At 44.6% G+C, this 26009-nt stretch overlaps 1 protein-coding gene and 1 pseudogene across 1 annotated transcript; one reads left to right on the plus strand and one right to left on the minus strand.

The window, feature by feature from the left end:
• The first annotated feature begins 2560 nt into the window (after positions 1 to 2560).
• On the plus strand, positions 2561 to 4498 carry Galnt12-ps2 (polypeptide N-acetylgalactosaminyltransferase 12, pseudogene 2; annotated as a pseudogene).
• Positions 4499 to 8482: 3984 nt separating this feature from the next.
• On the minus strand, positions 8483 to 15903 carry LOC120096940 (disks large homolog 5-like). The gene is made up of 5 exons (XM_039093782.2): positions 15722 to 15903; positions 14817 to 14979; positions 13534 to 13665; positions 12699 to 12875; positions 8483 to 9073 (listed from the first exon to the last, which is right to left on the minus strand). Exons 1-5 carry the CDS (start codon positions 15870 to 15872, stop codon positions 8989 to 8991), a joined length of 708 nt encoding a protein of 235 aa, XP_038949710.1. The 5' UTR covers positions 15873 to 15903; the 3' UTR covers positions 8483 to 8988.
• Positions 15904 to 26009: the final 10106 nt, after the last annotated feature.

The following is a 26009-nucleotide window of genomic DNA, read 5'->3' on the forward strand; positions in this document are numbered from 1 at the left end:
TAGCAGAGGGGATGGAGGGCCACTGTGCCCTCCCCTGTGCTCTATCCCTGGATTCCTTGCTATGACCCCAACATTGCTAGGGCTCAACCTGCCCTGTCATTCTGCCCTGCCATCCTGCCCCATGCTCGTGGGGTAGGTGCTGCCGCTGGGGACTATCTTCTTGTGAAAAGCTTCCAAACCTGGAAACAGAAAGAGCCCAGCAAAGCAAGTGTGGGGACCTTAGGTACTGGTCCATTATCTCTTACCTAGCCCCTTGTGATGCTGCTGCCTGAAAGGACAGCTGGGTTCCCAACCTCACTTCCCTGCCCTGGTATCCCCACCCCCACCCCGAGATCTTAGAGATTCCCCTATTCTGTGCCCCATGGAGGGTCATCTGCAGCATCACTCGAGGCTACTTTGAGGTATCCAGTCCTGCACTTGGTTGGCTGGCTCCAGAGAGCGGCTTGCAGAGAACAAACATGAAGGGGACACAGCAACTCCCCTGTTCACCCTCCTCTGCTCACATCTGCCCTCAGCACTCTGCCCCTGCCATGTCTCTCATGGCAGCCTCAGCATCCAGAAAATGAAGGGACCTAAGAGCTGTAGGGGCAAAGCAGGGAGGTTAAGGTGGGACAAAGATGGGGGGAGGGGTCCTTTCTTGCACCAAAGATTGTGAAATGGCCTGAGGGGCCAAGGAGGTGAAGCCTTGTCAAGAGAAGGAGCAGGAGGGATGTGGTTTGTAGAGAAGGGCTCTGGACCAGAATCATAGGAAAACACCCAGTCCCCTCCAGGCCCTCCAGGTCTAGCCAGACCCAGCACTCCACAGGGACAAGTAGACACCCCCACAGAGAGACACAGAAACCTTTCCAGGGCACTGCTCTGCCTTGTCACAGGTGGCCTGGGTCCTAGTAATCAATAGTTTGCCCAGCCAGACTTGTGGCCAGACCACATTCATGCCTGAGGAAATCCTCTTAGCTTTTTATTGAGCAACTCTGACAGAACCTACTTTCAGTCACATAGCCTGAGAACCTTCTGCCTGGGTCACCTCTAAGGCAGGAAATGGACAAGAGTACCCCAACTCTCTGGAAGGTTTGCAGACCACTGGAAGCTGAGGACTGGGGCCCAAGGTGGAGAATGGCAAGAAAGCAGCAAGCCCCATCCTCTGGGGCCTCTGACCCATCCTCACCTCTTGCTCGCAAGCTAGTCCTGGGGAGGAAGCTCTTAGATACATTGTTTCTATCCCTGGAACAGCAGTATCGGGCTCATGTCTGGTCTTCCTCATTAGCCCAAACCTCTCTGGTCTGGGAGAATCTACTCCACAGGGATAGGGCTTGGGGTAATAGGAGAGCAGCCAAACTCAAACACTCTTTCTGAGGTCAGTTTCTTCCTGAATTGTCAAAATAAAACAAAACACATCAAATACAAAATACATATTACAAAAATAAGAGACCTAAATTATTAAGCAACCTGCATTTCTGGGACTTCCCCTCAAAAAAAAAAATGAACAAACCAAAGAGCAAAACAAAAGCCTTCTTTGGGTAGTTTTTATCCTTGTCCCACCCCTAAGACCCCAAGATTTCAGGTGGGTAGGGTACAGAGGAGGCCTGGGGCTACCTGGTCCACCTTTCTCAGCCTCCAGGCCAAAAGAACTTCTGCCAAGAGTCTCTGCAGTGTTAGTCAGAACAATGAGGGAGGGTGGGTTAAAGCACAGCGTCAGGGAGACACAGGGTGAGGCAGAGACAGAAGCAGAGGGTGATAGATGGGCGTGGGAAGGAGGAGCTGAAAAGGAAGGGGTAAGTGACAAAACCCTGAGGAGGAAACTAGGCCAGTACTGAGAAAGTAGAATGGGAAAGGAGGGTATGGTCCAGAGGACAAGAGACAGAGGTTAAGGAGAGAGAGCAGGAGTTCCTTACGCCCCGATGCCAACTCACGTCAGGTGTGTCTGGTCTGCTGAGCAGAGATGGCGAACCTCCCGTCCACAATAAATAGGAAAAACTTGAGTCCACCGGCGCTTACGGCATCAATCTGCAGGCATTTTCCTTCCATTAAAAACAAATCCACCAGGAGAGCCTTTCTTCTCCCACCCCACATTCATCACTCCTTTGGCCAAAGCCATCTCCACCTCAGTCCCCCCACGCCCCAGGCATAGTTGACTTCCTCTGCCACCCTCAGTGTCAGGACCCATACAGTTTGTCCCACTCAAATAATGAATACAGCTCCTTGGGAGGAGCCCGAGGGCCCACCATGGCTAGAGCAGCCTCCATGTCTTTGTAGGAGAGGGACCTGTGCACTCTGGAGAGGCTGGCCTGGGCTGCTGCCTGCTGACACAACTGCCCCAGCTCACCCCAAAGAAGCCCTGGGAGCCCTGCACTAGGAGGCCAGCTCCAGCTCCCTCAGAGCACAGCAAAGGCTGCCTGCAGGAGGTGCCCGCCCATGACAGGGCAGGAGGCCGCCAGGCCTTTCCCCATAGGAGCAGCAGAGTGGCACCAAGTTGGGTGGCAAAGCAGTGCCCCAGCAGCGCCTTGCATCAGCCGCGGGACCTGAAGAACAGCACCGTCCGCGGAGGGCGCCCTGACCCGCCATGTCTAACCAATGCACCAGGCGCCCACAGTCCACCATCCTGCCACTCACCAGCTCCAGCGCCCCGGGTCCACTCCTTTGGCGGGCTCCCCTGATGGCTCCTGGGAGCCTCTGTGCCTGGCAGGAACACGCTCTGCAAACTTGTCAAAGGGCTCCAGCTGCGGGTTGTAGGTGGGGGAGCAGGGGACCTTGAGGGCACCCCTGCTGCCATCCTCTGTCACCCCGGGTGGCTTTGCTTTCTCCCAACACTGGACATCTTCTGAGGTGGGCTAGTACCCGTACTTGTGGTAGCGGGTCTCCGCGCCCTCGTCCACCCCCTTGTGCTTCAGCAACACTCCATGGGCTGGAAGCCGTAGGGCGTGGACTGGGGTGGCATGGGCACAGGCAGGGGCGTGGGCCTTGCCTAGAGGGTAAGTAGGGCGTGAGCCGCGAGGCGGGTGGTGCGAGTGCGCGTCTTAGCTGGGCTAAGCAGCATAGCCGGCCACCAGGTAGTTAGTTGTAGAGTGGTGCTGAGGGCCCATAGCTGGTTGGCACCACTGGAGGTAGGAGTGCAGCCCGGAGCCCTGTGCTTGTCTGAGCACCTTTTCAGGATGCCAGGTTCCCGCTTCCGTGGCCTGCGGGTATGATTATGATAACCTGCCCAAGACATCCGTTGTCATAGCATTTTATAATGAAGCCTTGTCCACACTCCTTCGGACAGTTTACAGTGTTCTTGACACTTCCCCTGACATCCTGCTGGAGGAGGTCATTCTGGTAGATGACTACAGCGACAGAGATCACCTGAAGGAGCCCTTGGCCAAGAGCTGTCACGGCTGCCCAAGGTGCGCCTGATCGGTGCTAGCAAGAGAGGGCCTAGTGCAAGCCGGCTACTGGGAGCCTCTGCGGCCAGGGGCGAAGTGCTGAGGTTTCTGGACTGTCACTGTGACTGTCATGAGGGGTGGCTGGAGTCCCTGCTGCAGAGGACCCACGAGAAGGAGTCGGCCGTGGTGTGCCCCGTTATCGATGTCATTGACTGGAACACCTCTGAGTACCTGGGCAACTCCGGAGAGCCCCAGATTGGTGGCTTTGACTGGCGCCAAGTATTCATGTGGCACGTGGTCCCTTGGTGGGAGCGGAAGTTGATGCGGACTCCTATTGACATTATCAGGTCTCCAACTATGGCTGGGGGACTGTTTGTTATGAGTAAGAGATATTTTGAATACCTGGGGTCTTATGATACCGGAATGGAAGTCTGGGGACGAGAAAACCTTGAATTCTCCTTTAGGATCTGGCAATGTGGTGACTCTCTGGAAACACACCCTTACTCCCACGTGGGCCACGTCTTCCCTAAGCAAGCTCCCTATTCACGCAGCAAGGCTCTAGCCAACAGTGTCCGAGCTGCAGAAGTGTGGACGGATGAACTTAAAGAACTCTACCACCACCGAAATCCCCAGCCCGCCTGGAACCCTCTGGGGAGCTGACAGAGAGAAAGAAGCTTCAGCCCAAGCTCCAGTGTAAAGACTTCAAGCGGTTCCTGGCTACAGTGTACCCAGAACTGCATGTGCCAGAGGACAGGCCTGGTTTCTTCGGGAGCTTGAGAACAGAGGACTACGGGGGCACTGCCTGGACTATAATCCTCCCACTGAAAACAGTGTGGAAGGCCACCAGGTCCTTTTGTACCTCTGCCCCGGGATGGGTCAGAACCAGTTTTTCGAGTGTACATCCCGGCAAGAAATAGCAGTGGAGGAAGGGAAGGATCCTTATCACGGGTCTCTGGAAAGATACCGTTCCAGAGAATCAAGAGTTCATCCTACAGGAGGACCGCACCTTAGTCTACAAGCAGAGCAGGAAATGTGTGGAGGCCACAGAGGAGGAGTTCAACTCTGCCTTTGCTCCGAACTTGCGAGACTGTAGCAACTCAGACAGCCAGAGGTGGTTCTTCAAGGAGCGCATGTCATAGTGCACGGCCTTGTCAGGGAAGGAGCCCACTGCGGCCGGGGGCTGTGTGCCCAGTGAGAGGGACAAAGTACGTGGTTGTCATCTGTGAATGTGTTGGACTCCACAACAATGTGAATTATATTTGTACAGATTTGGAAAACTTTAAAAATGTCTTCCAGTATCCCGTTTTCTAAGGGCCGTCCTAAGATGCTGCCTTTGGTATTTGGGAAGCTTAATGCACGATGTGCATTTTACCCATGGTGCCTTTTATTCTCTTTAGCAGAAAGGGTAAATATTTTACTTTGTTACTTACGAAGCTTCCCGGGTGTTTAGTATACTTGACACAAACTGGTAATACCTCAAATGTCGACTGGTAATACCTCAATGTCATCAAGTTAGAGTTCTCTCAGGGGGATGAGATGGACACTAGAAATACTGTCTTGATTTCGTTTGGTGTGAGTGGGTGGGACAGTCTAGATTTATACAAGAAAGAATGCTTTTTGCTTATGTGCTGATGCCACAGTCAAACCTCCATCATAACGCTCAGACTGACCCAAACAGGCTCACCATCTCTGAAAGCTCAAAGAAAGAATATGGTTTGCCAAGGTCCTACAAACTTGCGAGTGTACATTTCCAGCAATGTCTATGGGAGGATGTCTAGTGACTTAGGAGGACTTAACTACTGTGACTGGAAAAAGCATTTATATCATTTCTAGTTTTTAATCAACAAATGACAGTTCCAGGGAGAAACGTAATGTTCTACATGAAACTCAACTTTAAAGTTTTTCCCTAAATACTATTTGATTGTTTAATAATATTATCTATAATAGTATTTGGTTATAGATATAATATTAAAATAGTATCTGATTATTGAGAGTTTGTCATGAGGCAGCTACTCTGGCCATGCTGGACAATCCTGATGTCTCAGTAGCTCTAGATCAGCTACAGTGACCTGAGGGTGTGGGTCTCTGGCTAGAGTGCCTGCCTACCACGTATGGAGCCCTGGGTTAAGTTCCCAGAACCCCATTTACAGAAATCAGCTTGTCAGCACACCCCTAATCCCTGCACTTGGGAAGTGGAGGCAGGAGAATCAGAAGTTTAGGGTTATCACTGGCCACACAGAGGGTTTGAGGTGAGGCTGCGCTACATGAGACCCTGTCTCAGGACAACATCAGTCAGAAGGTAGACTGTGGACCTTATTTTTTGTCCCGGTCAATTGCGAAAACACAAGTGTGATTGATAAAAAGCGTCACTGCATTTCTCCAAAAAAAATTATCTTGGCATAACTCAAACCGAGCAAGTGAAAAACCATATGGCAAGAAATAGAAGTCTCTTAGGAATGAAGTGAAAGAGGACCTCAGAGGATGGGAGGTTTCCTGTGTTCATGGATCATCGTGAAGGAGCATGGTTTAAAAAAAGGTCATCTAAACAAAAGCAGTCTCCAGATTAAAAAATCTCCATCAAAATGCAACTCAATTCTTCACAAAAAAGAAAAATAGAGAAAGAAAGAAAGAATGGCCCAAACAATTCTCAACAATATAAGAACTTCGGCGCGAATCGCCATTTCGGCATGAAATGTACTGCAGAGAAACAGTGAGAAAAAGCTTAGTGGTGATGGTAACACAGACAGGTGGAGGAGTGAACTAGAATTGAAGACCCTTAAATAAACCCACACACCTATGATCACTTGATCTTTGACGATGATTCCAAAACAATTGAATGGAAAACAGAAAGCATTTTAAGAAATGACGCTACCTTAAGTGGTGGTCTGCTTGTAGCAGAGTGCAAATTGATGCATTTCTATTTCTTTCTACAAATTTCAAGTCCAAGTGGATCAAGGACATTAACATAAACCCAGATCTGCAGAAGCTAATAGAAGGGAGAGTATTGGACAGTGCCTAGTACACATTTGCATATTAATAATATATTTATGTTTTCAACAGAGATTTTGACATATGTCTCCATAAGGACCAGATATACATTGTCTGTTACTTATATTAACTGAAGATTGAACTCCATAATTTTTGTGACTCACTTTTATTGAAATTTCACATAGATGAACCCAATCGATATTTTATCTTCTGTCCTTGCACCCATAATAAATCTTTAGTTACCTTGATAAAAATTTTGAAAAAATAATTTGTATTTTTACTCCATTAGGCTTTAATTCACTGCCTCAAATGACCCTCAATATCAGCTGTCCCTCTCTATGTTCCCTCCACTGCCGCCCTCTCCCTGTCTCTTCACATTCAACATTCCTGTCCTGACACTGTCCCTCAGCATCCATGAGTGAACTTGTACTTCCCTAAATGGGGACAGTCTGGCCCACATCCCTAGACCCTCACACTAAACTGATCACACAGTTACACAGGTGGAAGAGTTAACATTCAGATTACAGTGAATACGAATCCCATTTGTCCTCATTGATCTGGATCACCTCATCCAGGATGATTTTACAAGATCCATTCATTGTCCTGAAAATCACATGCTTTCCTTTTTCCTTTTGTAGTTATTGATCACCGATCCTGTCTGGAAATGCACCATGCTTTCTTTATGCACTCATCTCGTAAGGGACCACTTGAATATTTCCAAATTCTGAATATTATAAGAGAGCATCACGGAACATGGTGGAGAAAGGGTGTCTATAATAGGATGAGTCAACATTAGGATATATGCCTTGGTGTTGTATCTTGAGGTTTACCCATTACCACCTTCCTGAAGAAACTGCATACCGATTTCCAAAGTTGCTACAGAAATTTGCATTGTCACCAGGAGAATCTCAATGTTCCCCTTGCTCCATAACCCAGTAGGAGTGAATTCTCTTATGTGTTACTAAACTAAGTTATGAAAGGTATGAAAAAATATCTCAGAACAATTTTGCATTTCTCTAGTGTCCAAGGATGATAAATATTTATGAGTTTCTAAGTCATTTAACTTTCTTCAGCTGTATTATGCATATTTATATCCCATTTGAATTACTTTTTTAAAATATAGTGATTTAGTTTTTCAAATATGTTTTATATAAGCCCATTAGTGAAGGTGCACAGGGAAATAATGCTTATCTTTTCTGTAAATGGCCATTTAAAAAATCATTAATGACAAATTAGATAATGCTCTCTCAATGAACTCACAGAATTGGCAGACAAGTTGTAAATAATAGAATTCATTGCAAAAGTCCAGGACAGGGACTGGAGACATCTGTTTGAGAATTTGAATCCCAGAGGACCTAAGGGGCAATTAACAATTCTCTGTCACATCCAGTCCGAGTGAAATCCACTGCCCTCTGCTGGCCGCTGGCAGAATTGCATGAAAACGAATATGGGGAGGTGGGAGGGAGAGGACAGGCAGGTGGGGTAGCACCCACATGGAGGTGGGCGTTCTGGGGAGAGAATAGGGGTTTTCTGGGATGAAACTGGAAAGGGGATAATATTTGAAATATAGATAAAAATATCCACTACAAATTGCAAAAAAAGAAATAATTCAAAACTGTAAGACCTCCGCCCAAAAGAAGCTATGATATATATCAAAATGAACTCAGTAAAGCATCATTATCAATAACAAACAAACCAACAACAAAAATAGTAAAAATGTTCATTCCTCTAAAATTGGTGGAATTCATTAAATGTGCAGTCATAGCTGATGCTGTATTTCAAGGAATCCACAGGCATCAAACTCTGTGTGTCCTGAACACTTTATATTCCCATAATGAATGTTTTTATCTCCTCTAATGTATTAGAGAAATACTTCTGTGCTTATCCTTTCTTTGTCACTATAAAGGAAGCTAAATTTGTGAGCACAGGGATGAAGTGAGGATATATTTCATCATGAAGGGGGTTCCACAGAGCATGACACACTGTCTACATCAAGAGCACAGTTTCCTGTGCAGCTCTGGCTGGCTGTGAACTGATGATGAAGCCTACGCTGCATGAGACTTGCAGAAAACCACTGTTGCCTTACACTTGTGCTGTTACAGGAGGAAGAACCACACACGACTCAGGACGGCCTTGTGAGTGAAGGGTTAAAGGTCACATTTTTATTTATAGGCTAACATTAATTTATTCAAGAACATTTTAAAGTGGGGAGTCAATGAGTTAAATGCCTATAGCCTTAGGAATATGGCATATTAATTAAAAAAACTAAAGTTAACAAATGAAAAACAAAACTTCGAACTTAAACAAATAAAAACAAGTGCATAAAACAACCAAACTTCAAACTAAAAACCAAATATAACAAATAAATTAGTCAGCATTCAATTCATGCTGATTTTTCAACATGTAACTCCAGCCTGTTGCTGGCCTTGCAAACACAGCAGAACGGCAGGTGAGATGGTAAAATCTCCTCAAGAGGAATGTAGACGCCTCATTTGGGGTGCTTGGTTGTGGATGGACAAGTCGTCAAAGGGTTAAACGTGAGGCATGTTCCATGCCACATCTCAAGGTCTTTCAAATTCAGCCCAAGATTGGAACGGTTACAAGGACTGAGATGCGGGAGGAGTTGTCAATCTTTGCACCCTCAGTGCTCCTGGTGGACAGGTCTGTCTCTGAGAGCTGTAGTCCTGGTCTGGGCCATGGGCAAGCGTCTGCTGCAGTGTTCAGACCTAGGGGTGGAAAAGGCCTGGTGAGGACCTGCCATGTCACTTCTCCCATACACAGCGCACAATTCAGCAGGATAATCCAGGATGATCTTTCATCTGAGGTCATTTTCACATGCCCAAGACAGAAGGGTAAGAGATCCCACAGGCCTGCATATTTTCCCAGCTTTTAAAACTGCTAAAAATTGAACAGTGAACAGCAGATAATTCCAACCGTCTATATATATATATATTATATTTTAAAATGATTTAGCAATGTCTCAATGTCAGATGAGAAGAGATGTGACCAACCTAGAAAACAATAGGAAGGCCTTGGAGGCCTGGCCATCACTGAAATGAAGACTATTATTATTCCTCCAGTGCAGGAATATGCCTGGGGTCCACTTACAACCTCAATATCTGCAAAGACCCACAGAAACCACATCTCAAGTACATGCACACTGAAGTGATATTATATTTGGCAAGAATATGCTGCATGGAAATCTTGCCAAGGGTAGGCATTGAACTCTAAAGGAGATACTCATGCAGAAAATAAACTATACCACTCCTTTGTTTATGGGTATCGTAAAACCCTTTGTGGGGAGACTTAAAGGCACGGGGCTCAGATAATACAAGAGAGCTCAGACTGGAGGGATCAGTACACAAGAGCCAGAATCTCTATGGATCACATACACTTCATGGACGGAATTTCTTTTAAAATGGACAAGAATAATATTCTGAGCTGCTCCTAGCTGACAGATGGTGAGAACTATGGAGAAAGTCACACACCCAATAAGATAGTTTATAAGTACAGGGAATTTACTTGGGTCCTCTCATCCTGTGCTTTCAAATCATCTCAGTGACACCGAAATGATGCTGCATCTTCTCAGCCAAGGCCTTTTGCTCAGTGACCAGTTTGTTCTGATTCAGGGGGTCCTAAAGACTTTCCTCCATTCTCTCCTCATCCTGGTCATTAGAAGATTATATTGTCCATGGAAAAAGGCATGTATACAGAGACAGACAGACAGACACTCAGACATACACACCTTTGTACTCACCCAAATATATTTGTTCACACATACAAGCAGAGTATTTTGCAGAATGTGGTTAGTTTCCCAGTTAATGATAATAGAAGAGATCACCCAGTCTACTATTGTGGCATAAGAAAAAAAACCTGGAATGGGGTAAGTACACAGTGAGCATAGGCTAAAGACAGCTCAGCCAATAAAGTGTATTCCCATGAAAATCAGAAATTAGAAATGTGACATCTAGGCCTGTTAGCAAAGCCTGCTTAGCAAGGTCACAGGGCTGTGCACAGGAGGCTGATTTCAGGCAACAGAGCACTGGGTGGGGGCAGGTGAGCCTCTTCTGTCCTCTGCTCACTGTTTCCCAGTGCATGCAAAGTGAGCTGCATTTTTCAATATGAGGTCCCTTTAGGATACAGTACCTGACAGGGGAGTCAAACTACCAGCACAAACAGCTAGGAATTCTCCATACCACAATCCAAGGTAAAACTTGTAATGGGATGCTATCAGATATAATTCGAGTGAGATAAGACTGACTGATTCAAAGTCAAATGCTGGCAGGTATAATCAAACTCAGCCACAGTCCATGGAAATGCTGGACAACATTGTACCTTTTCACTTTCTGACTGGTAGACTTCTGGATAATTTTGCTTCATGGCTGCTCTGAGGTGAACCACTACAAGATTAATGTGCCACAGTTTCTCTGCTGACACCTACTTCTTGTTCTGGAATCGCTGTGTCAAAAGGTTGAACTTTCACAAGAGTTGTACATGGCTTCTCACAGGGCTACCCATTTGACACCTCTAGCAATGCCTTAGGGTCATCACTTTTCTAAACCCTCCTTACAGATGATTTTCACTCAGATCAAATGATTTTGAATAACAATAGTTAAGAGTGCCACAGCCCAACACAGGATGAGTGCTGTGGACTATTTTGAGCCTAAGTTTCTGTCTGAGGCAAAGATGTGATTCCACCTCAGCATAAGTCCTGGACATCTTCTGCCTGCAGATTCAACTCTAAGCAAATTAATCTTTCAATTAACAATTTCCAGACCAAACTCCAAAGCCAATGTGTATTCAACCAAGTTTAGGCCAATCTGGAAAGAAAGTGGTGGCAGGTAATGATTAACATAACCAGGATGTTGAGAAGACACAACAAGCCACATGACCTTCCAGTGTTACTGCACACCGAGAGCAAAGAAGGCAGAAGAGCCCTGAGTCAGCAGTTTCCACACTCAGGTACATGGATTTCACACAGCAGCCTCTCCTCAAATCCCTGTACCCTATTCCTGAGATTTCTCCAAGTAATGACAATGTTGATGAATAGTTTTCCCACTGTAATAATTTCAATAGTAATCAAAACCCCATTAAGAACACTTTAAAACTAATTGGAAAAGTTGTGTTTCCTCGTCTTCTCTCTCTTTCTCTCTCTTTCTCTCTCTCTCTCTCTCTCCCCTCTCTCTCTCTCTCTCTCTCTCTCTATATATATATATATATATATATGTACTTTTACATGTTTCTATATGTGTACATATAGACTAATACAATATATATAAATATATTTGTCTGTGTTCATAAACTTGATGAGTTCACACACACACACACACACACATATGCATGAACAAACATATACACACTTCTATATGTAAGCACCCATACCGCAAACACTTAAAACAAGCAACTCCCAACGTAAAATATACACCATAGCCATAAACATGTTCACACATCTGTGCCCACAGACAAAAACACACACACACACACAGAGTCAGAGAGAAATGGAGAGGGGGAGGGAGGAAAGGAGGGAGGGAGAGAGAGAGAGAGAGAGAGAGAGGACAGAAATCATAAGTGAGAAGCAGAAAAGAATGAGGAGGCCATCCTTCTGGAAGCACAGTTGTTGAATACAGATTAGGCAAAGGAAATGTGTCAAGTGAGAGCGTAGACACTGCTATCCATCCCTTATAGAGTAAACCTGTGTAGGGAATGCACTTCTTGGGCACACGAGGTTGAGAGAGTTGGAGAAAAATTTCCCTCTAACCCTCACATATCTCACACGAACCCTCACCCTGAGAGAAGCCTTTCTTACATCCCTGTTCATCCAGTCAGCTCCAGGACATAAGCCCCAGGAAAGAACACTAAAACACTGACATAGAACAGGACTGACAAACTGCTTCTCAAGCTCCGTCACTATGAACCACCATTTGGAAAGGCAGAAGGGACCATTTTCAATGTACGGGGAAAAGGAGAGAAAGTCCACAAGCCCCATCATAATTGACAATGAGAGCCATTCTTTTGGCAATTGAACTGAACTCTACTCAGTTCTGTGCACTACAAAGATGGCTACCACATGGCATCCCTCTAGCATAATGGCATGTAAGTGTGCAATGTGTGATCAACAGATCCCCCTTAAGGAAATGCATTTTCTAGTTGAGCAGGAGGATTTGGTTGTCAATCCTCCAGTTTCTTCCGTGAAGCTAACATCACAGAAAGTTTTGTAAATGGGCAAAGAAATGAACAACTGGATGAGACCTAGGAGAGTGTCTGGATAATTTGGAGAAAGGTTAAATTGGTTTGACTTGGTTTCTGCTTAGATATCAGGAAAACCTGCCCTTGATGCTTCATTCATCCTACCTGAGGCTGCTTGGTACACGGATTTTCATACTGGCTTCCCCACAGAACCTTGTTGTTTCCTTAATGGATTCTTCCAGTGCAATCTGATCCCTTAGAAGCCCTTTGTACTCATTCCATGCTCTCTGGGCATTGTTCTTCAGCTCAAAACACTCAGTTAGGAGGGGGCAGAAGCTGCGGCTGAGACACAAAGAAAAAATGGTGAATCCCAGCCAGTCTCCAACTTCCTCCCACTTCTCCAAGTCCATTCCTCCTTCTAGGGGCCTGATCAGAAGAGAGCCCCAGATTATAGTCCACGTCCACAGTAGCCATGGAGCATAACCTAGAGACAGGTCAAATGGAGAAAAGAGCAACATTCCCGAAGACTCAGGGCACTTCTCAAAAACCTGACACCATTGATTCAAGTTTTTCCTAGAAGTGGACTTAATCATTATGTGTGCTTATATGTCCTTTTTATTAGAATGTCCCTTGGAGGCCAATCTTTCTATGTGTCCTGTGTGTGTGTGTGTGTGTGTGTGTGTGTGTGTGTGTGTGTGTGTGTGTGTGTCCTGTCAGAGCCCCAGAGCATCAGGATTGATTGATGACTCCATCATTGTGCACACATTTTCTATGTACAGGATCCCTATTTGGGAAGGAGAATGACTGATGAATCTCACAGTCTCTTTCCATTTGTTCAAACTATCTACAAGAGGTAAAAATCCTAGAGCCTTCCTTAGAGACAGACTTCCTGGTCTGCTTCAAACAGTATAAAGCCTGATCCTCACTTTATTTCAAAGATAAGAATGGGCTGACACATGCTGTGCCTAGTGCTGGGGTCACAACCTTGTAAGTTACTCACCAGTACCAGTCATTTTCCAGTGTAAGGTTTTTACATTTGACCAAAGAGGTATTGATCTGCTCGCTCATTTTCTTCATGTCGGTCATCACTTCCTCGTGCTGCATCATGAGCATCTTGGACTCAAACTTGTTCCTGTGGCAGGGCGTGGTCCAAGGATCAAATAACATTATGAATGAAGGATTCAAGAATTACATGAATTTAGACTGAATCCTGAACTACCCCAGCCTAGGACATGCCACACCCTTGCTCCTTGGTACTGGGTCCATTTGGTATTTATTCAGTTTATTATTATGGACACAAGGACAGCAGTGCCAGGAAACAAAAGCAGGGAGCTGATTTGCTTGATCTCCGTGACAGGGTTTGAAGGAATAGACTAGCTTGCCAAGAACATTCGAGGGTCCTGTGCCACCATCCAGGCTCCAACTTAAACCCATGAAGACTATTCTCCTATTCTTAGGTAACAATTCTCAATCATAGAATCTATTGCTACATGAAAACCCAAAGGAACATGGACATTATTTACAGGGAAAAGAATTTATAACACACACCAGGAGATTCCCATGTGTGTCCACCTGAGCAGATGTGAAATGTTGTACTGCTCAAAGTGAGGCTCTCAGCCACATCATTATCATGGCATGGAAATTGACATAGGATAATTCTCAGGCCAAATCAGAACACAGAATACCCAGATCTTAAGTTATACACACAAACGCAACACACATGCACACACACACACAAACTCACACAAAACACACACACTCTCTCTCTCTCTCTCTCTCTCTCTCTCTCTCTTTCATACAATTAGAATGCCAAATAAATACAAGAGTGTGGCATTATCTCAAAATACAATCAATAAAATCAGAGAACACCAATGATCCCCTGTTGACAGTCCAGTCACACACGTGAGGCAGCAAGAGGGATTAGGCCCCTCCAGCTCTTCACAGGACCTATTGAACCCAAAGCACCTCCACGTCAATTACAACAATGATTGCTCATAATCAGAGCACCTAGAAATTCCCACAACCCAACATCTGTCCAGGCTACTTCAACCACACACTGAGAGCTCACACACTACTACCCTCATTCCCAGACTGTCATTCAGGCCACAGGCTATGATTTACATTAGTAGGAATCAAAACAGCCTGTGCCACCATCTCGTTCCCATCTGAACTTCACATTCTGATGCAATCAGGAAAGTGATTTTGACCATGAGGACACCCTGGAGTTGTAGCCTACTGTGATGTGAGGAAATGTGGATTTAACAGAACTTGCATTGTGACTACCTGTCATTTAAATTCTTTCCAGGGTAATCCACCAGGATTCTCCTGAGTTCATCTCTCTCCTTTTGCATCTTGTGGAGAGCAGTTTTGAGGTTCTCCAAACGCTTCATTCTCTCCTCCTCAACAGGTGTCGTGGAGGGTTGGGATGATGCCTTCTGATCAGACTCTGTAGGTAGATAAACACCAGTGAGCAGGCATATAAGTGGACATAGTGTCAAGAGAAATTATGCTTAGTCTAAAACAGAAGTCTGAGAATGAACAGTTCTACAGATACAGTGACTCCCTGACAGAGCAAGAAAGCTATCTTTAAGCTGAACTCAGCTCAGTCCCTGTTCCCCACCATCATATACATATGGTGACATATGCCATCATAGATACAGACCATACCTCCTACAGCCATTCTTCTGCACTGAAATTCTAAAGCTGGCCTAAACAAGAAGAATTGGAGGACCTTCTCAGCTAATGTATGATGTGAGGCAGGTAAGTCCTTGAGTCCAAACTATTTACCATCTTGAATCCCTAGTCACGTGTGTTCAAGTACAAAGTAACTGAGACCATGATATATGACCAGGAGAGTATCCCTCTTGGCATCAATTACCCACGTAGTCTACAGGACACAGCTGAGAATGAAGTGCTTCAACAGCCTATCCTGAGAGAGACACTTTGTTATTCTTACACAGGCACATCCTGGTATTCTTTGACACTGCCCATGACATTAAAGAGATCCTAGGAAAGCCCCTTGACATATAACAGTTCTTGGTTCTCTGTCAAACTAATGATCAGAAATTGTTGTGTCTGGGTCAGACAATTAGGAAGCCTGAGGCTCTAAATCAAAAGTCCTACTCCTGGAAGGACCAGCTCAAGCCAACCTCCTCCAGGAAGCTCCCCTTGCCCTGCCCAGTACTCACGTGACCTCCTCAAGGACCTTTCCATTCGTCTTGTTCTCCAACGTGATAGAAGGCTGGCCTCCCTCTGCCTTGGTCTGGTCTCTGCATGGATATGACTGTCCCTCCGAAAGAGACTGAGGATCCTGGAGAACATGCCTCCTCGGGAACCCATTAGGAAATGAAGGGAAATGGCTCAGGCAGTTGGTGTCACCACAACACTGCTGACATCACAGAAGATTCTAGTGTCTCCTGGATACAAGAGAATTTCCAGGGAAGACACTACCGGTGATGTCACTGGGAAATGCCATAGCTTACTTGCTAACTACCTCCAACCAGAGTGACCAGGTTCTGCAGTGACTTTTCCAGAGACTCACTTTTGAGCGAGGGAACACCCATTCGCACACTCTCCTTCCAGAGCTTCAGAGTTCTCACTGCTTCATTACAACTCAGTTGCTGAGGAGAGGGAGAGTTGGTTAAAGCCTTGATATGGACAGAACATCTTTGTTAACAGGCAAAAATCTAAAGACCCTCGGTGAGGGAGATTCTTCTCCCTGAAATGTATAAACCCAGGGTCCATGCATGTGACATATAATCCAATTCCCACAGTTTATACTGTTCCCAGGAGGCCAATATTTCTTTTCCTACACCTTTAAATGTATGCAAGTTGGAGTACATTGTTTCATGGAGTGTGCCTTGGAGGAGGAATGGTTTCAATATATTCACCCATGTTTTTTCCTGAAATCCCTGTCTTACAATCCCATTTTGTGCAATGAAATCTCCTGTTTCCTGGCAACAAATGCTCTTTTTATATTCAGAATATTATTAATTACATGCATATATATGAGTGTGCATGAACTTACGGGCACACACACACACACACACACACACACACACAAGGACATGTACAAATGATTTGAAAATGCACATGTAGAAAGGAGAGAACAAACTCCCATGAGTTAACTTCTGATTTCCACATGTGTACAGTGATGCCTCTAACCCTAAACATATAAAATAAATAAATATATTTTTAATTTAAAAGTATACTGTTTCTTTTAGTTATACAAGAACCATTCCTTTATCAACCATTGTAACATGGTTGGAATTTTGGTTGGAATTACATTTCACCACACCTCTCTCTGAGGACAAAACCAAGAAATATATACCACATCTGTGAATTGTTTGGTTCTAAATCAATTTAAGGTTGTGGTCTGAGTCCTATCCATTCAGTAGACATCAGACCTCATCCTACCTACCTCATCCAGCACACTGTAGCTGAGTGAGATACACAATGAGAAAAACATCCTATGCATCCGCACAGACTGTAAGGGAGAAGAATGATTAAGGCTAATGGAGAGCTTGGCAGATTAAAGGGGCACCTCCTGCTGAGCAAATGATACACAAGTTAATTATCAAGTGTTTATAATATCCCAGAACCTGTTCTTGAAGCCATCTTCACTCCATCGCATTCAGGCTTGAGAATCATGGGAAGCAGGAGCAGTGACTTTCCATAAAACTAGGAAAACTGGATGAAGATGTCTCCATCTTCCCTGAAAGCCACGACTCTGAAGAGAGGATTCTAACCTGGATGCTGAGACCTTTAGGCACCATCTCAAAGAGACTCCTAGAAAGGGTGATATTTAAGCTGACTTGAAGGACAGTGCTGTTTGGCTGTTTAACCCATTTCTAGGTTTGTCAAATGAAGACAATGACTGAGTCTTTTGTAAGAAGAACATGAAAACCTTAAAAGCCACAGGACTGTGCCAGGGAAGTGAAGGGTCTAAGTGGTCACGGTCACCACTATTACTGTTGGCATCGTGAAGCAGGAATGAGAGAGACGGTGTCCACACAGCAGTGACAGGTGAGAGGTGAGTCTAATGGAAGTCAAGTTCCTCATGCTCTGGACTGAAATAACCAAGACACTGACTGCTGTAGAGATTGGAGGCAGAGGCTAAGGAGATTCCTTCTAGGAATGTGCGTCTTTTCTGAGAGATGTTCCTGGGTGGCCTTCAGTGCTCTTAACCACAGTTACTCCTACTGATAATGAATTCTGAAGTTTGTGTCCCATTAGGGTCAATTTGTTTCATTGTGGAGTTAGAATCTAGTAGGCATGGGAGGGCTAAGCCCGTAAGAAAAAGTATCTAGTCTCAGAATGGTGGTCTGGGGTTGTTCTGATCTAGGTAGCAATGTGACCTGAAAGGCAGCAGAGAGAGTCATGATTTGAGGCACCTCACAGAGCTCTGAGGAAACTACAGGGACACAAGTGACATGAGGGCATAGATGGAGGCTGGACAGAGGAAAGTAGGGGTCTATCTTTAGGGTACCTCCTACTCCCACCTTATATAGAGTCTACCTTAAGCAAAAGACTAATTCACATGAGATGGCCAGGTCTTTCATCTGATCACCTCCTAAATTTTAATAATCATGCTTCCTATCTTTTTACTTCTACTCAAAATCCCAATTCACTGGTGTGTCCATGTGTCTGCTAGTTACTTTTAAGCAAACATATAATAGTGGATAGAAGCTAAACAGGACTGAATAAAGTATGCATATGAGGACACTAGCTAAAGATTTTGTGTGGGTTTGAGGGGCCAAGGTAGGAGAATGCTAGAGCGTGAGGCAGAAGAATGTGGGGGGGGGAGCATCCTCCTCAAAGCAGGGGCATGGGGCTAAAGGGTGGGATGTAGGTTTGTGGAGGGGAAACCAGGATAAGAGATTACATTAGAAATGTAAATAAAGTAACTAATACAAAAGTAAAAATATAAAATCAAAAGATGTGTGTGGGGAAGCCTGGGATCTTTGATCTGAGAATGCAGGCCTTGAGGGAGTCAGTAAGCTGCGTCTCCCTGATGCTCCTTAGGCTTCTCTTTACAGGCTCCTTGTCCATATCCATCAGCCACAGGCTGAAAATTTCAGGATAAGACAAACAAAATAATGGAAATCCTTCCTTCTGAAAGCCATTATCTTTATCTGTGGGATGATTTTTCTCCCCAACATTACCATGCTTACTATGACACCTTTAAACTTGTGGACAGAGCTGAAGAAGACTTCCAAGTAGGTGTAATTTTTTGTGTTCTACTGTTAGAAGGTGTGCTATGGTATTTGCTAGAGAATTTAATAAAGCGCCAGATGAATCCATAAATGTAATTTTATAAGGTTTTCAAAGAATGATGTTTTTATGTAAAAGAAAAGCATCTGATATTTTTTCTATGAGCAAATATTTGGCATCAATATTTCAATCTCTAGCTATGCAAGTGTGGATTTTCCAAAGTAGGTCTTAATATTACCTAAACAAAATTCCCTAGGCTTATCCAAGAGCTTAGTGTTCCTGTTTGTTTTACATGAAATGCTGACAAACTGCTCTGATGACAGGCATGTCCAGTTACAGCCCACTGGGCAGGGATCCTCACTGGGTTGATCAGTAAAGTATTAAATCCCTGACACAGACCTCATGCACAGCAGTTGGCTGGGTGCACTTTGCTCCTTGTCCACTAGAGGGAGACAAGACTGAACGGTTGAATGTAAATGGAGATTCTCAGTAGCAATGGGTTCCTGCGGTGCTAAGATGTCCCCAGCAGAACAAACCTGTCTGAAGAACTTCTCAGGGAGCAGGTGTTTCCTTAAAGCACTGAGAATGGCTACACAGGACAACTGAAAACTGACAGCACGTTCAAAGACAGTGCACAGAAGAAGGAACACATATCCTTGAGAAATGAGGGTGAGCTTTGGGTCTGAAGCATCAGAATGAGCAGAGGCAGGCAGGCATGAAGGAGGGCAGCAGGCTTAGGAGCTTAATCTTGTCCCAAGTGTGAATTCATGACCCAAACCTCACACAGAAGACGCTGCAAGAGTGGCAGTTTTCACACTGGGGAGTAATGGGTGGGTCAGCAGTAGGAGCTAGAGTTCTGGCAGTTTATAACTGGGGGCTTTGAAATGAGGGCAGTCTGATAGATGGACTTGGGGGCTCACCCTAGGATGTGGACTATGACTGGGGAGGGCAGGGGCACCAGGGTGCATGATAGCATGTGTCACACCTGATACAGTGCTGCAGTCTTTGTACTGGACAAGGTAAGGAAGTAATGAATCTGTAAAGAGCCTGGCCCTGGTTTTTCATGCTATGAAACCAACCGAATTGGAGGGAGGGTTATTTTTAATTAATGTACTTGAAAGGGGACATAGATACTGTATGTGCAGGGGCAGAGAGGCCTAGTTGAAAGACTCCCCTCAAAGATAAAAAGGAGTCAAAGGCTTTGTCCTCTGAAGGTGAACAAAAACTAGTGTTAGGCACAGCAGAATTCAAATCACTAAGGTTAATGATTGAATTCAACTATGTGGCTATAGGATAGCACCAGGAGGAAATCTATCATAGCTGGTGGTTTTTGAACAAGCACCATGGCCATCAGAATACAAAGGGTAAAGCACAGAATCATGGGAAATCAAAGTGGTAATACCATGACACATGGCAGAAAGATTCAGGCAAGATAGAGCTGGATTCAGGTAGCAGGCGAAAAGGAGATAAGTACACAGTGGCTTAGGAAGCAGAGCTAATGGGATCTACCATCTGACTCATGGAAACCATGATGTGATTCATGGCATCTACCACGTGACTCATGGGATCCACCACGTGACTCATGGGATCCACCATCTGACTTATGGGAACCACCATGTGACTCATGGGATCTACCATGTGACTCATGGCATCTACCACGTGACTCATGGGATCCACCATGTCATTGGGGGCTGTGTACTTTAAGTTCCATTGCATTTGACCACTTTTTGTCTCTGAGTGTCTGTGTTCCCATAAAATGCTTATGAATGGAGAAGCATGGTGAAAGAGTGTCTCTTCCCCCTAAATTTCCAGTTTTCCTGGACAAAATGTTATGACTCCTGGCTGAGATTCCTGTGGATTTTCAGAAGCTTAAGTGACAGTTGATTGCCTTTGTCACTTCTCTGTTGCTGTGATTAAATATGTGTACAAAAGCAACAGTTAAGGGAGAGAAGTTTACTTTGTTTTATAGTTGCAAGATGCACCACAGTGGAAAGTCAGGACAGCAGGAGCCTGAGAGCTGTTGTACTGACTGCAGGCAGAGAGCAGAGGAAGATGCTGGTCTTCAGATCACTTCATCCCTCTTATCCAGTCCACTATCCCAGTCAACCACAGAGGGTGGATCTTCCCACTTCAATCAGTCTAATCAGAATAGTTCTGCACAGCATGTCCCGAGGCTAACCTACTTCTAGTAATGCCTTATATAATAGAGCTAATAATCAAATGATCTTCCACTTGGGTGCCTAGAGGTGTGTCTCCAGGGAGATTCCAGGTGCTGTCAAGTTGACAATCAACAAACACTAACCACCATGCAAACTATGAGGACGAGTTCTTCATTTAGACTCAAGCCTTCTTGCCATGTACTCCTAGAAGTTCGGGAAAGTAGAAATTCCATAAATATCAAAACCTGAATAACCTCCTCTCTTACCAGTCAGGCATGCTAGACCAACACTTCTGAAACTGTGACCTGGACAAGCACTAGTAGCTTCATTACCTGAGAATTCTCAGAAATGCAAATTTTAACCCTACTAAGTCTGTTCTCTGGATGAAGCCAATCACCTCCTCTCATTGGACTGCCTGGAATGGATGCTTTCTCTTCCCAGAATGGCCTCCAGGTGCAGCAAAGCTAAGTTCACAGCAAATTGCACTTGGGTCTTTGGGGCGTCCTTTTCTTGCCCTTCACAATTACCTGACTTAGTAAAAAGAATCAGTAGGCGCCATCTGTTATTGACAAGGTGACCAATCCAGTCTTGAGAAAAGCAAGATTTAGAAATCACTTTAGTCTAGAAAATCATCACATAGAAGGTAGCATGTCTTACCATGCCCTGACAAAGAATCTACAAAATTCAAAAAGCTTGGTTTTTGTTGTTATTCCTATTAACAGAATGCTAAAACTGAGAAGGACTAAACAGGTGACCCAGGTGACATATAGAACAACATATTTAATTGGGGACTTTCAATTTCAGAGTTTTAGAGCAAGAAGATGTGGGATGAACAGCTGAGAGTTCCAGTGTTGATGAAGAAGTAGAAGAAACAAATGCTACCTGGGAATGGTGGGCGCCTTTGACGCCTCAAAATCCACTCCCAGTAACACACTGCCATCTTGCCTCCAGACCTTAAAGCACTGGTGGTCTGGGAGTCCCCTGGAGCTGGAAAGAATGTAAAGGTCAAGACCTCTGATTGTTGTACAACCCGAGACTTTCCACAGCCTCATGAATTCCTTTGATGGTTTGCTGCCCAACACTTCTGAAGAATCTGACACCTCCACTCCACAAAAGGAACAAAGAAGGGCAAAAGGTGAGCTATGCTACAGGCATTCAAATGTTAAGAATGCTCTCCCTAAGGACTGGAGGAGAGCTAGCTGTCCCACACTGGAGCAATGCTCACAGCTGACTGCAGTTCAGAAACTGGAGATGATTGTCCCTGTGTTGCTGTATAGAAAGGACTGGAACAGTAGCAAAGACAGTGGCTGCGCCCATTTCATGGGTGCTTTAGAGCAAGACACCTTCCGGAGAGGTTTCCAACTGAAAAAGTTCAAATGCTACCTCTGAGCCTTAAAATTTTATAGCTTAGGTAAAGTCAGATTTTTCTTGTTATTTTCAAATGAAGTTTTGAAGGTTTTCAAGTCGTTCCTCTAGAGGGAGCCCCAGGACTTGAATATTCTGACAGTGAACCTCCCCAGGCATCTCCCCAGGGGTCAAGGTTTAATATGGGAACAGTTAGTGATTTTTACACAGCTCTTTTTGTTTGGGTGAGTGAGCTGTCCCTTGTCTACAACAGTTTTTTGTTTTCCTCAATGAGGAGAGTTGCTCATTTGTGAGCCTTCATTAACTCAAAGTGAAATGGTTAAAAATATTTATCCTGTTAGAATAGGATGCATCTTTTTAACGACTCATTAAAAAATTAAAACAACGAAAACAAAACTCTGGCTTTCGAGATGAGTTATACTAATTCACATTGTTTACCTAGCTATAGTGCTACATAAACACTACATAAAAGGAAAAATAAACTTGGTTTACATAAAAAAACAAAAACAAAAACAAAAAAAGGTTTCAGAGCTGCAGAGGAACAGCCTTGAAGGATGCTACTGACATGGAGACTCCAGGCTCAGCCTCAGCCCATGAAGAAGAGAACAGAACACAGAAATCCTCCTGTTCCTGCTAGCGCTGTGGCAGCCCACACCTGCCCTCCTGATGCTTGGGGAACTGAGACAGCAGAGCCTGGAGTTTGAGGCTACAAAGGGAGGCCCTGTGCTTTCTCATTACCAAGCCTAGTACAGCACAACTCAGCACAACTGTGAAATGGGTCTCTCCCGCTCTTGCAGTGGCAAAGGGAAATGGGATGTAGCTTTGGACAGTTCTCAGTTCCACCTGAGTCTCCCCTCTCCAGCTCTGAGCCCAGTCTCCCCAGTTTGTTGGATGTGAATTCTATAACCCCAAATTCATGTGCAAAATCTTTTTCCTATAATCCAGCTTTTCATCAAAGACACTAAGACCCAGAAGCTAAACAAAAAGCCACAGCTTCTCAAGAACTTTTTACTTCTTTCATTTTCAAGGGCCCAGGGCACCATCAAGGAGACTAAAGCTGGGGCGGGAAGAGCATGAGAAAGTCTCAGAGGTATTGGGCCTGTACTGGGAAGATCTTTTCAGATCCCCCTGGAATGCTCTGAACTCACAGATGGGATTTAGAGGTGGGACTCTTTATCCTGGTATCTAGATGTGGAAATGACACTTCCAACTCCTATTTGGGGATGGCTTACCCAGGGAGCTTGACTCAGTGGTTGAGAGCAATTGGCCTTTTTTTTCAGAGAACCCAAGTTCAATTCTATCAAGAACCTGTCAACTCACAACTGACAGGATCTGATGCCCTCTTTGGCTTTCTAGAGCATCAGGCATTCATGTGGACACCATATACATGCAGACAAAATACCCATACACATTACATAAATAATAACTGATAATCAAATAAATATCATGTGTGCATCCTGAAAAAAACCATGGTTGTTTAAAATAAAGAGAAATCCAATGATATAACATCTCCCTACCATTGAGAAATTACTGCTATAGACACTTTAGCTCAGCTCCTCCTCAGTACTGAAGGGTGAGGTGTCACTGAAGTGTGACAATGTCTTGTTACCTGCTTGCTTCACTCAAGCTTCTTTAACTTTCCACACAGCACCCTTCTACCTGTTAGAATTGACGTGTTTTATAAAAAGTGTAGAGAGACTTTGGGGGCTACTTGCTTCTAGACATTTGGCAGGAATCTGACATTATCAGGGCAAAAGACTTCAGCTCAAGGTGGAAATCTGACTTTGGGCCAGTACTCAGGATATGGGCCCTGATTAAGAACATTTACTTTTGAGTTAATGCAAAGCTCAGAGCAGGCTCAGCTGAAGCATGTGTGGCATCCTTTGGTCTTGGTCATCCAGATTAAGCCCCAGAAAGGTGGTTACAGGATCTTGTTTATCACCTTGCTTGTTCCTCAGAAAGGATCTGACCATTCTGCATGTAATTAAAGTGATATAAAAGCAGACAGAGAAAAATAAAGCTGCTTCAGCCTCAGCACTGGCTGCAGTTATGTTAAATGTTGTCTAATTGTCTTTTTTTCTTTTTTTAATCCTCACTCCCGCTCTGGATAACCTGTTGAATGACAGAACTGGCTTGGTCAAAAACGGTAAGAATACATTTTATAGAGTGTGGGGGGAAGGGTACTTCAGCGGGCCCATGCTGAGCCATCCTCCCTGCATGGGGACTAGAATAGAATAAAGTTTATTCAGGGGCCTGGGGAGGGGAGTTGAGAAGGGAGTAGAAGCAGAGAAAAGGAGGAGACAGAGAGAGAGGGAGAGGAGAGAAAGATGGAAAGAGGGAGAAAGAGAGAAAGAAAGAGAGAAGAGAGGAGAAGAAGCTGGATGGAAACATGTGAAGAGAGATGGGGCAGGGGAAGGAAAAGGGAAAGGGGTCAGGGAAAGCAAAGGGTTTAGAGTCAGAGAACATAAGAGAGGCCAAAGAGTCCCTTTTATAGCAAGCCAGGCCTACCTGGCTGTTGCTAGGTAACTGCTAGGTGGAGTGTAGAATGAATGCCAACATTAACAATAATTCTGGTCCAAATGCAAATGTCTGCATCAAGTTCTCAAAAAATCCTTTGATGGTCCATTTGTTCAGACACAACCTGGTTCCCGACCTTTTTTGCCTCAGGACTCACATTCTTAGAAACTTGCTAGCTTGCTGAAGACTTGGCCTCTGCTCCTGCTGAATGGCCTGCTTCTGCCTTCTAAGGATTTTAAGGCTTCAAAGGTCCCCACTGTTCCCAGTCAGCTCTTTGTCTTCTACTTCCAGATCAAGATGGGAGTTTTCAGCTGTTCCTACCCAATGTTCTTGCTCTGAAACTCTGAAACTGTAAGTCCCCAATTAAATATGTTGTTGTATAAGCTGCCTTGGTCACCTGCCTTATCACAGCAATAGAAAAGTGACAAAGACAGCTTAAAATAGCAGTAGTTGGTAACAGGTGTACTGGTTTATGCAACTTTTAACTTTGTCTCCTCTTTCCAGTTACCTTCCTGATGCATCCTAAGTATAAAACCATCACCATACTTCACGAGCTTGACTGAAGAGATAGTTCTTGATTTTCTTAATGGTGCTTGATCGTCCTTCTTAGTTTTAGCATTCTGGTAATCGAAATAACAACAAAAATTAAGCTTAATGATTTTTTTTAAAATTCTTTGCCAGGGCATGGTAAGTTCTAGCTACCTTCATTGTGATGACTCTTGAGACTAGCCTAATGTCTGAAGCCTTGCTTTTCCCAAGACTGGAATGTTCCCCTTGTCAATAACAGATGGGACCTGTAGATTCCTTACATCAAGTCAGGCAATTGTGAAAGGCAGGAAGAGGAGCCCCAAACACCCAACTGCAATTAGCTGTGAGTTTTGCTTTGCTCCACCTGGAGGCCATTCTGGGAAGAGAAAGCATCCATTCCAGGCAGTCCAATGAGAGGAGGTGATTGGCTTCATCCAGAGAATAGACTCAGTAGAGCTAAAATGTGCATTTCTGATAATTTCCAGGTAATGAAGCTACTGGTGCTTGTCCAGGTCACAGTTTCAGAAGTGTTGGTCTAGCATGCCTGACTGGTAAGTGAGGAGGTTGTTCAGGTTTTGATATTTATGGAATTTCTACTTTCCTGAACTTCTAGGAGTACATGGCAAGTAGGCTTGAGTCTAAATGAAGAACTTGTCTTCATAGTTTGCATGGTGTTTAGCGTTTGTTGATAGAC

The sequence above is a fragment of the Rattus norvegicus genome, chromosome 15, assembly GCF_036323735.1.
Source record: "Rattus norvegicus strain BN/NHsdMcwi chromosome 15, GRCr8, whole genome shotgun sequence".
Classification (NCBI taxonomy): Eukaryota; Metazoa; Chordata; class Mammalia; order Rodentia; family Muridae; genus Rattus; species Rattus norvegicus.

Coding starts and splice junctions, on each gene's coding strand:
- LOC120096940 (XM_039093782.2), bottom strand. CDS start 15,872: ATGGGTTCCCGAGGAGGCATGTTCTCCAGGATCCTCAGTCTCTTTCGG. Junction 12,876..13,533: donor CTGGAAAATGACTGGTACTG/GTGAGTAACTTA, acceptor TTTGTGTCTCAG/CCGCAGCTTCTGCCCCCTCC. Junction 9,074..12,698: donor CGTGTACCAAGCAGCCTCAG/GTAGGATGAATG, acceptor TTCCACCCCTAG/GTCTGAACACTGCAGCAGAC.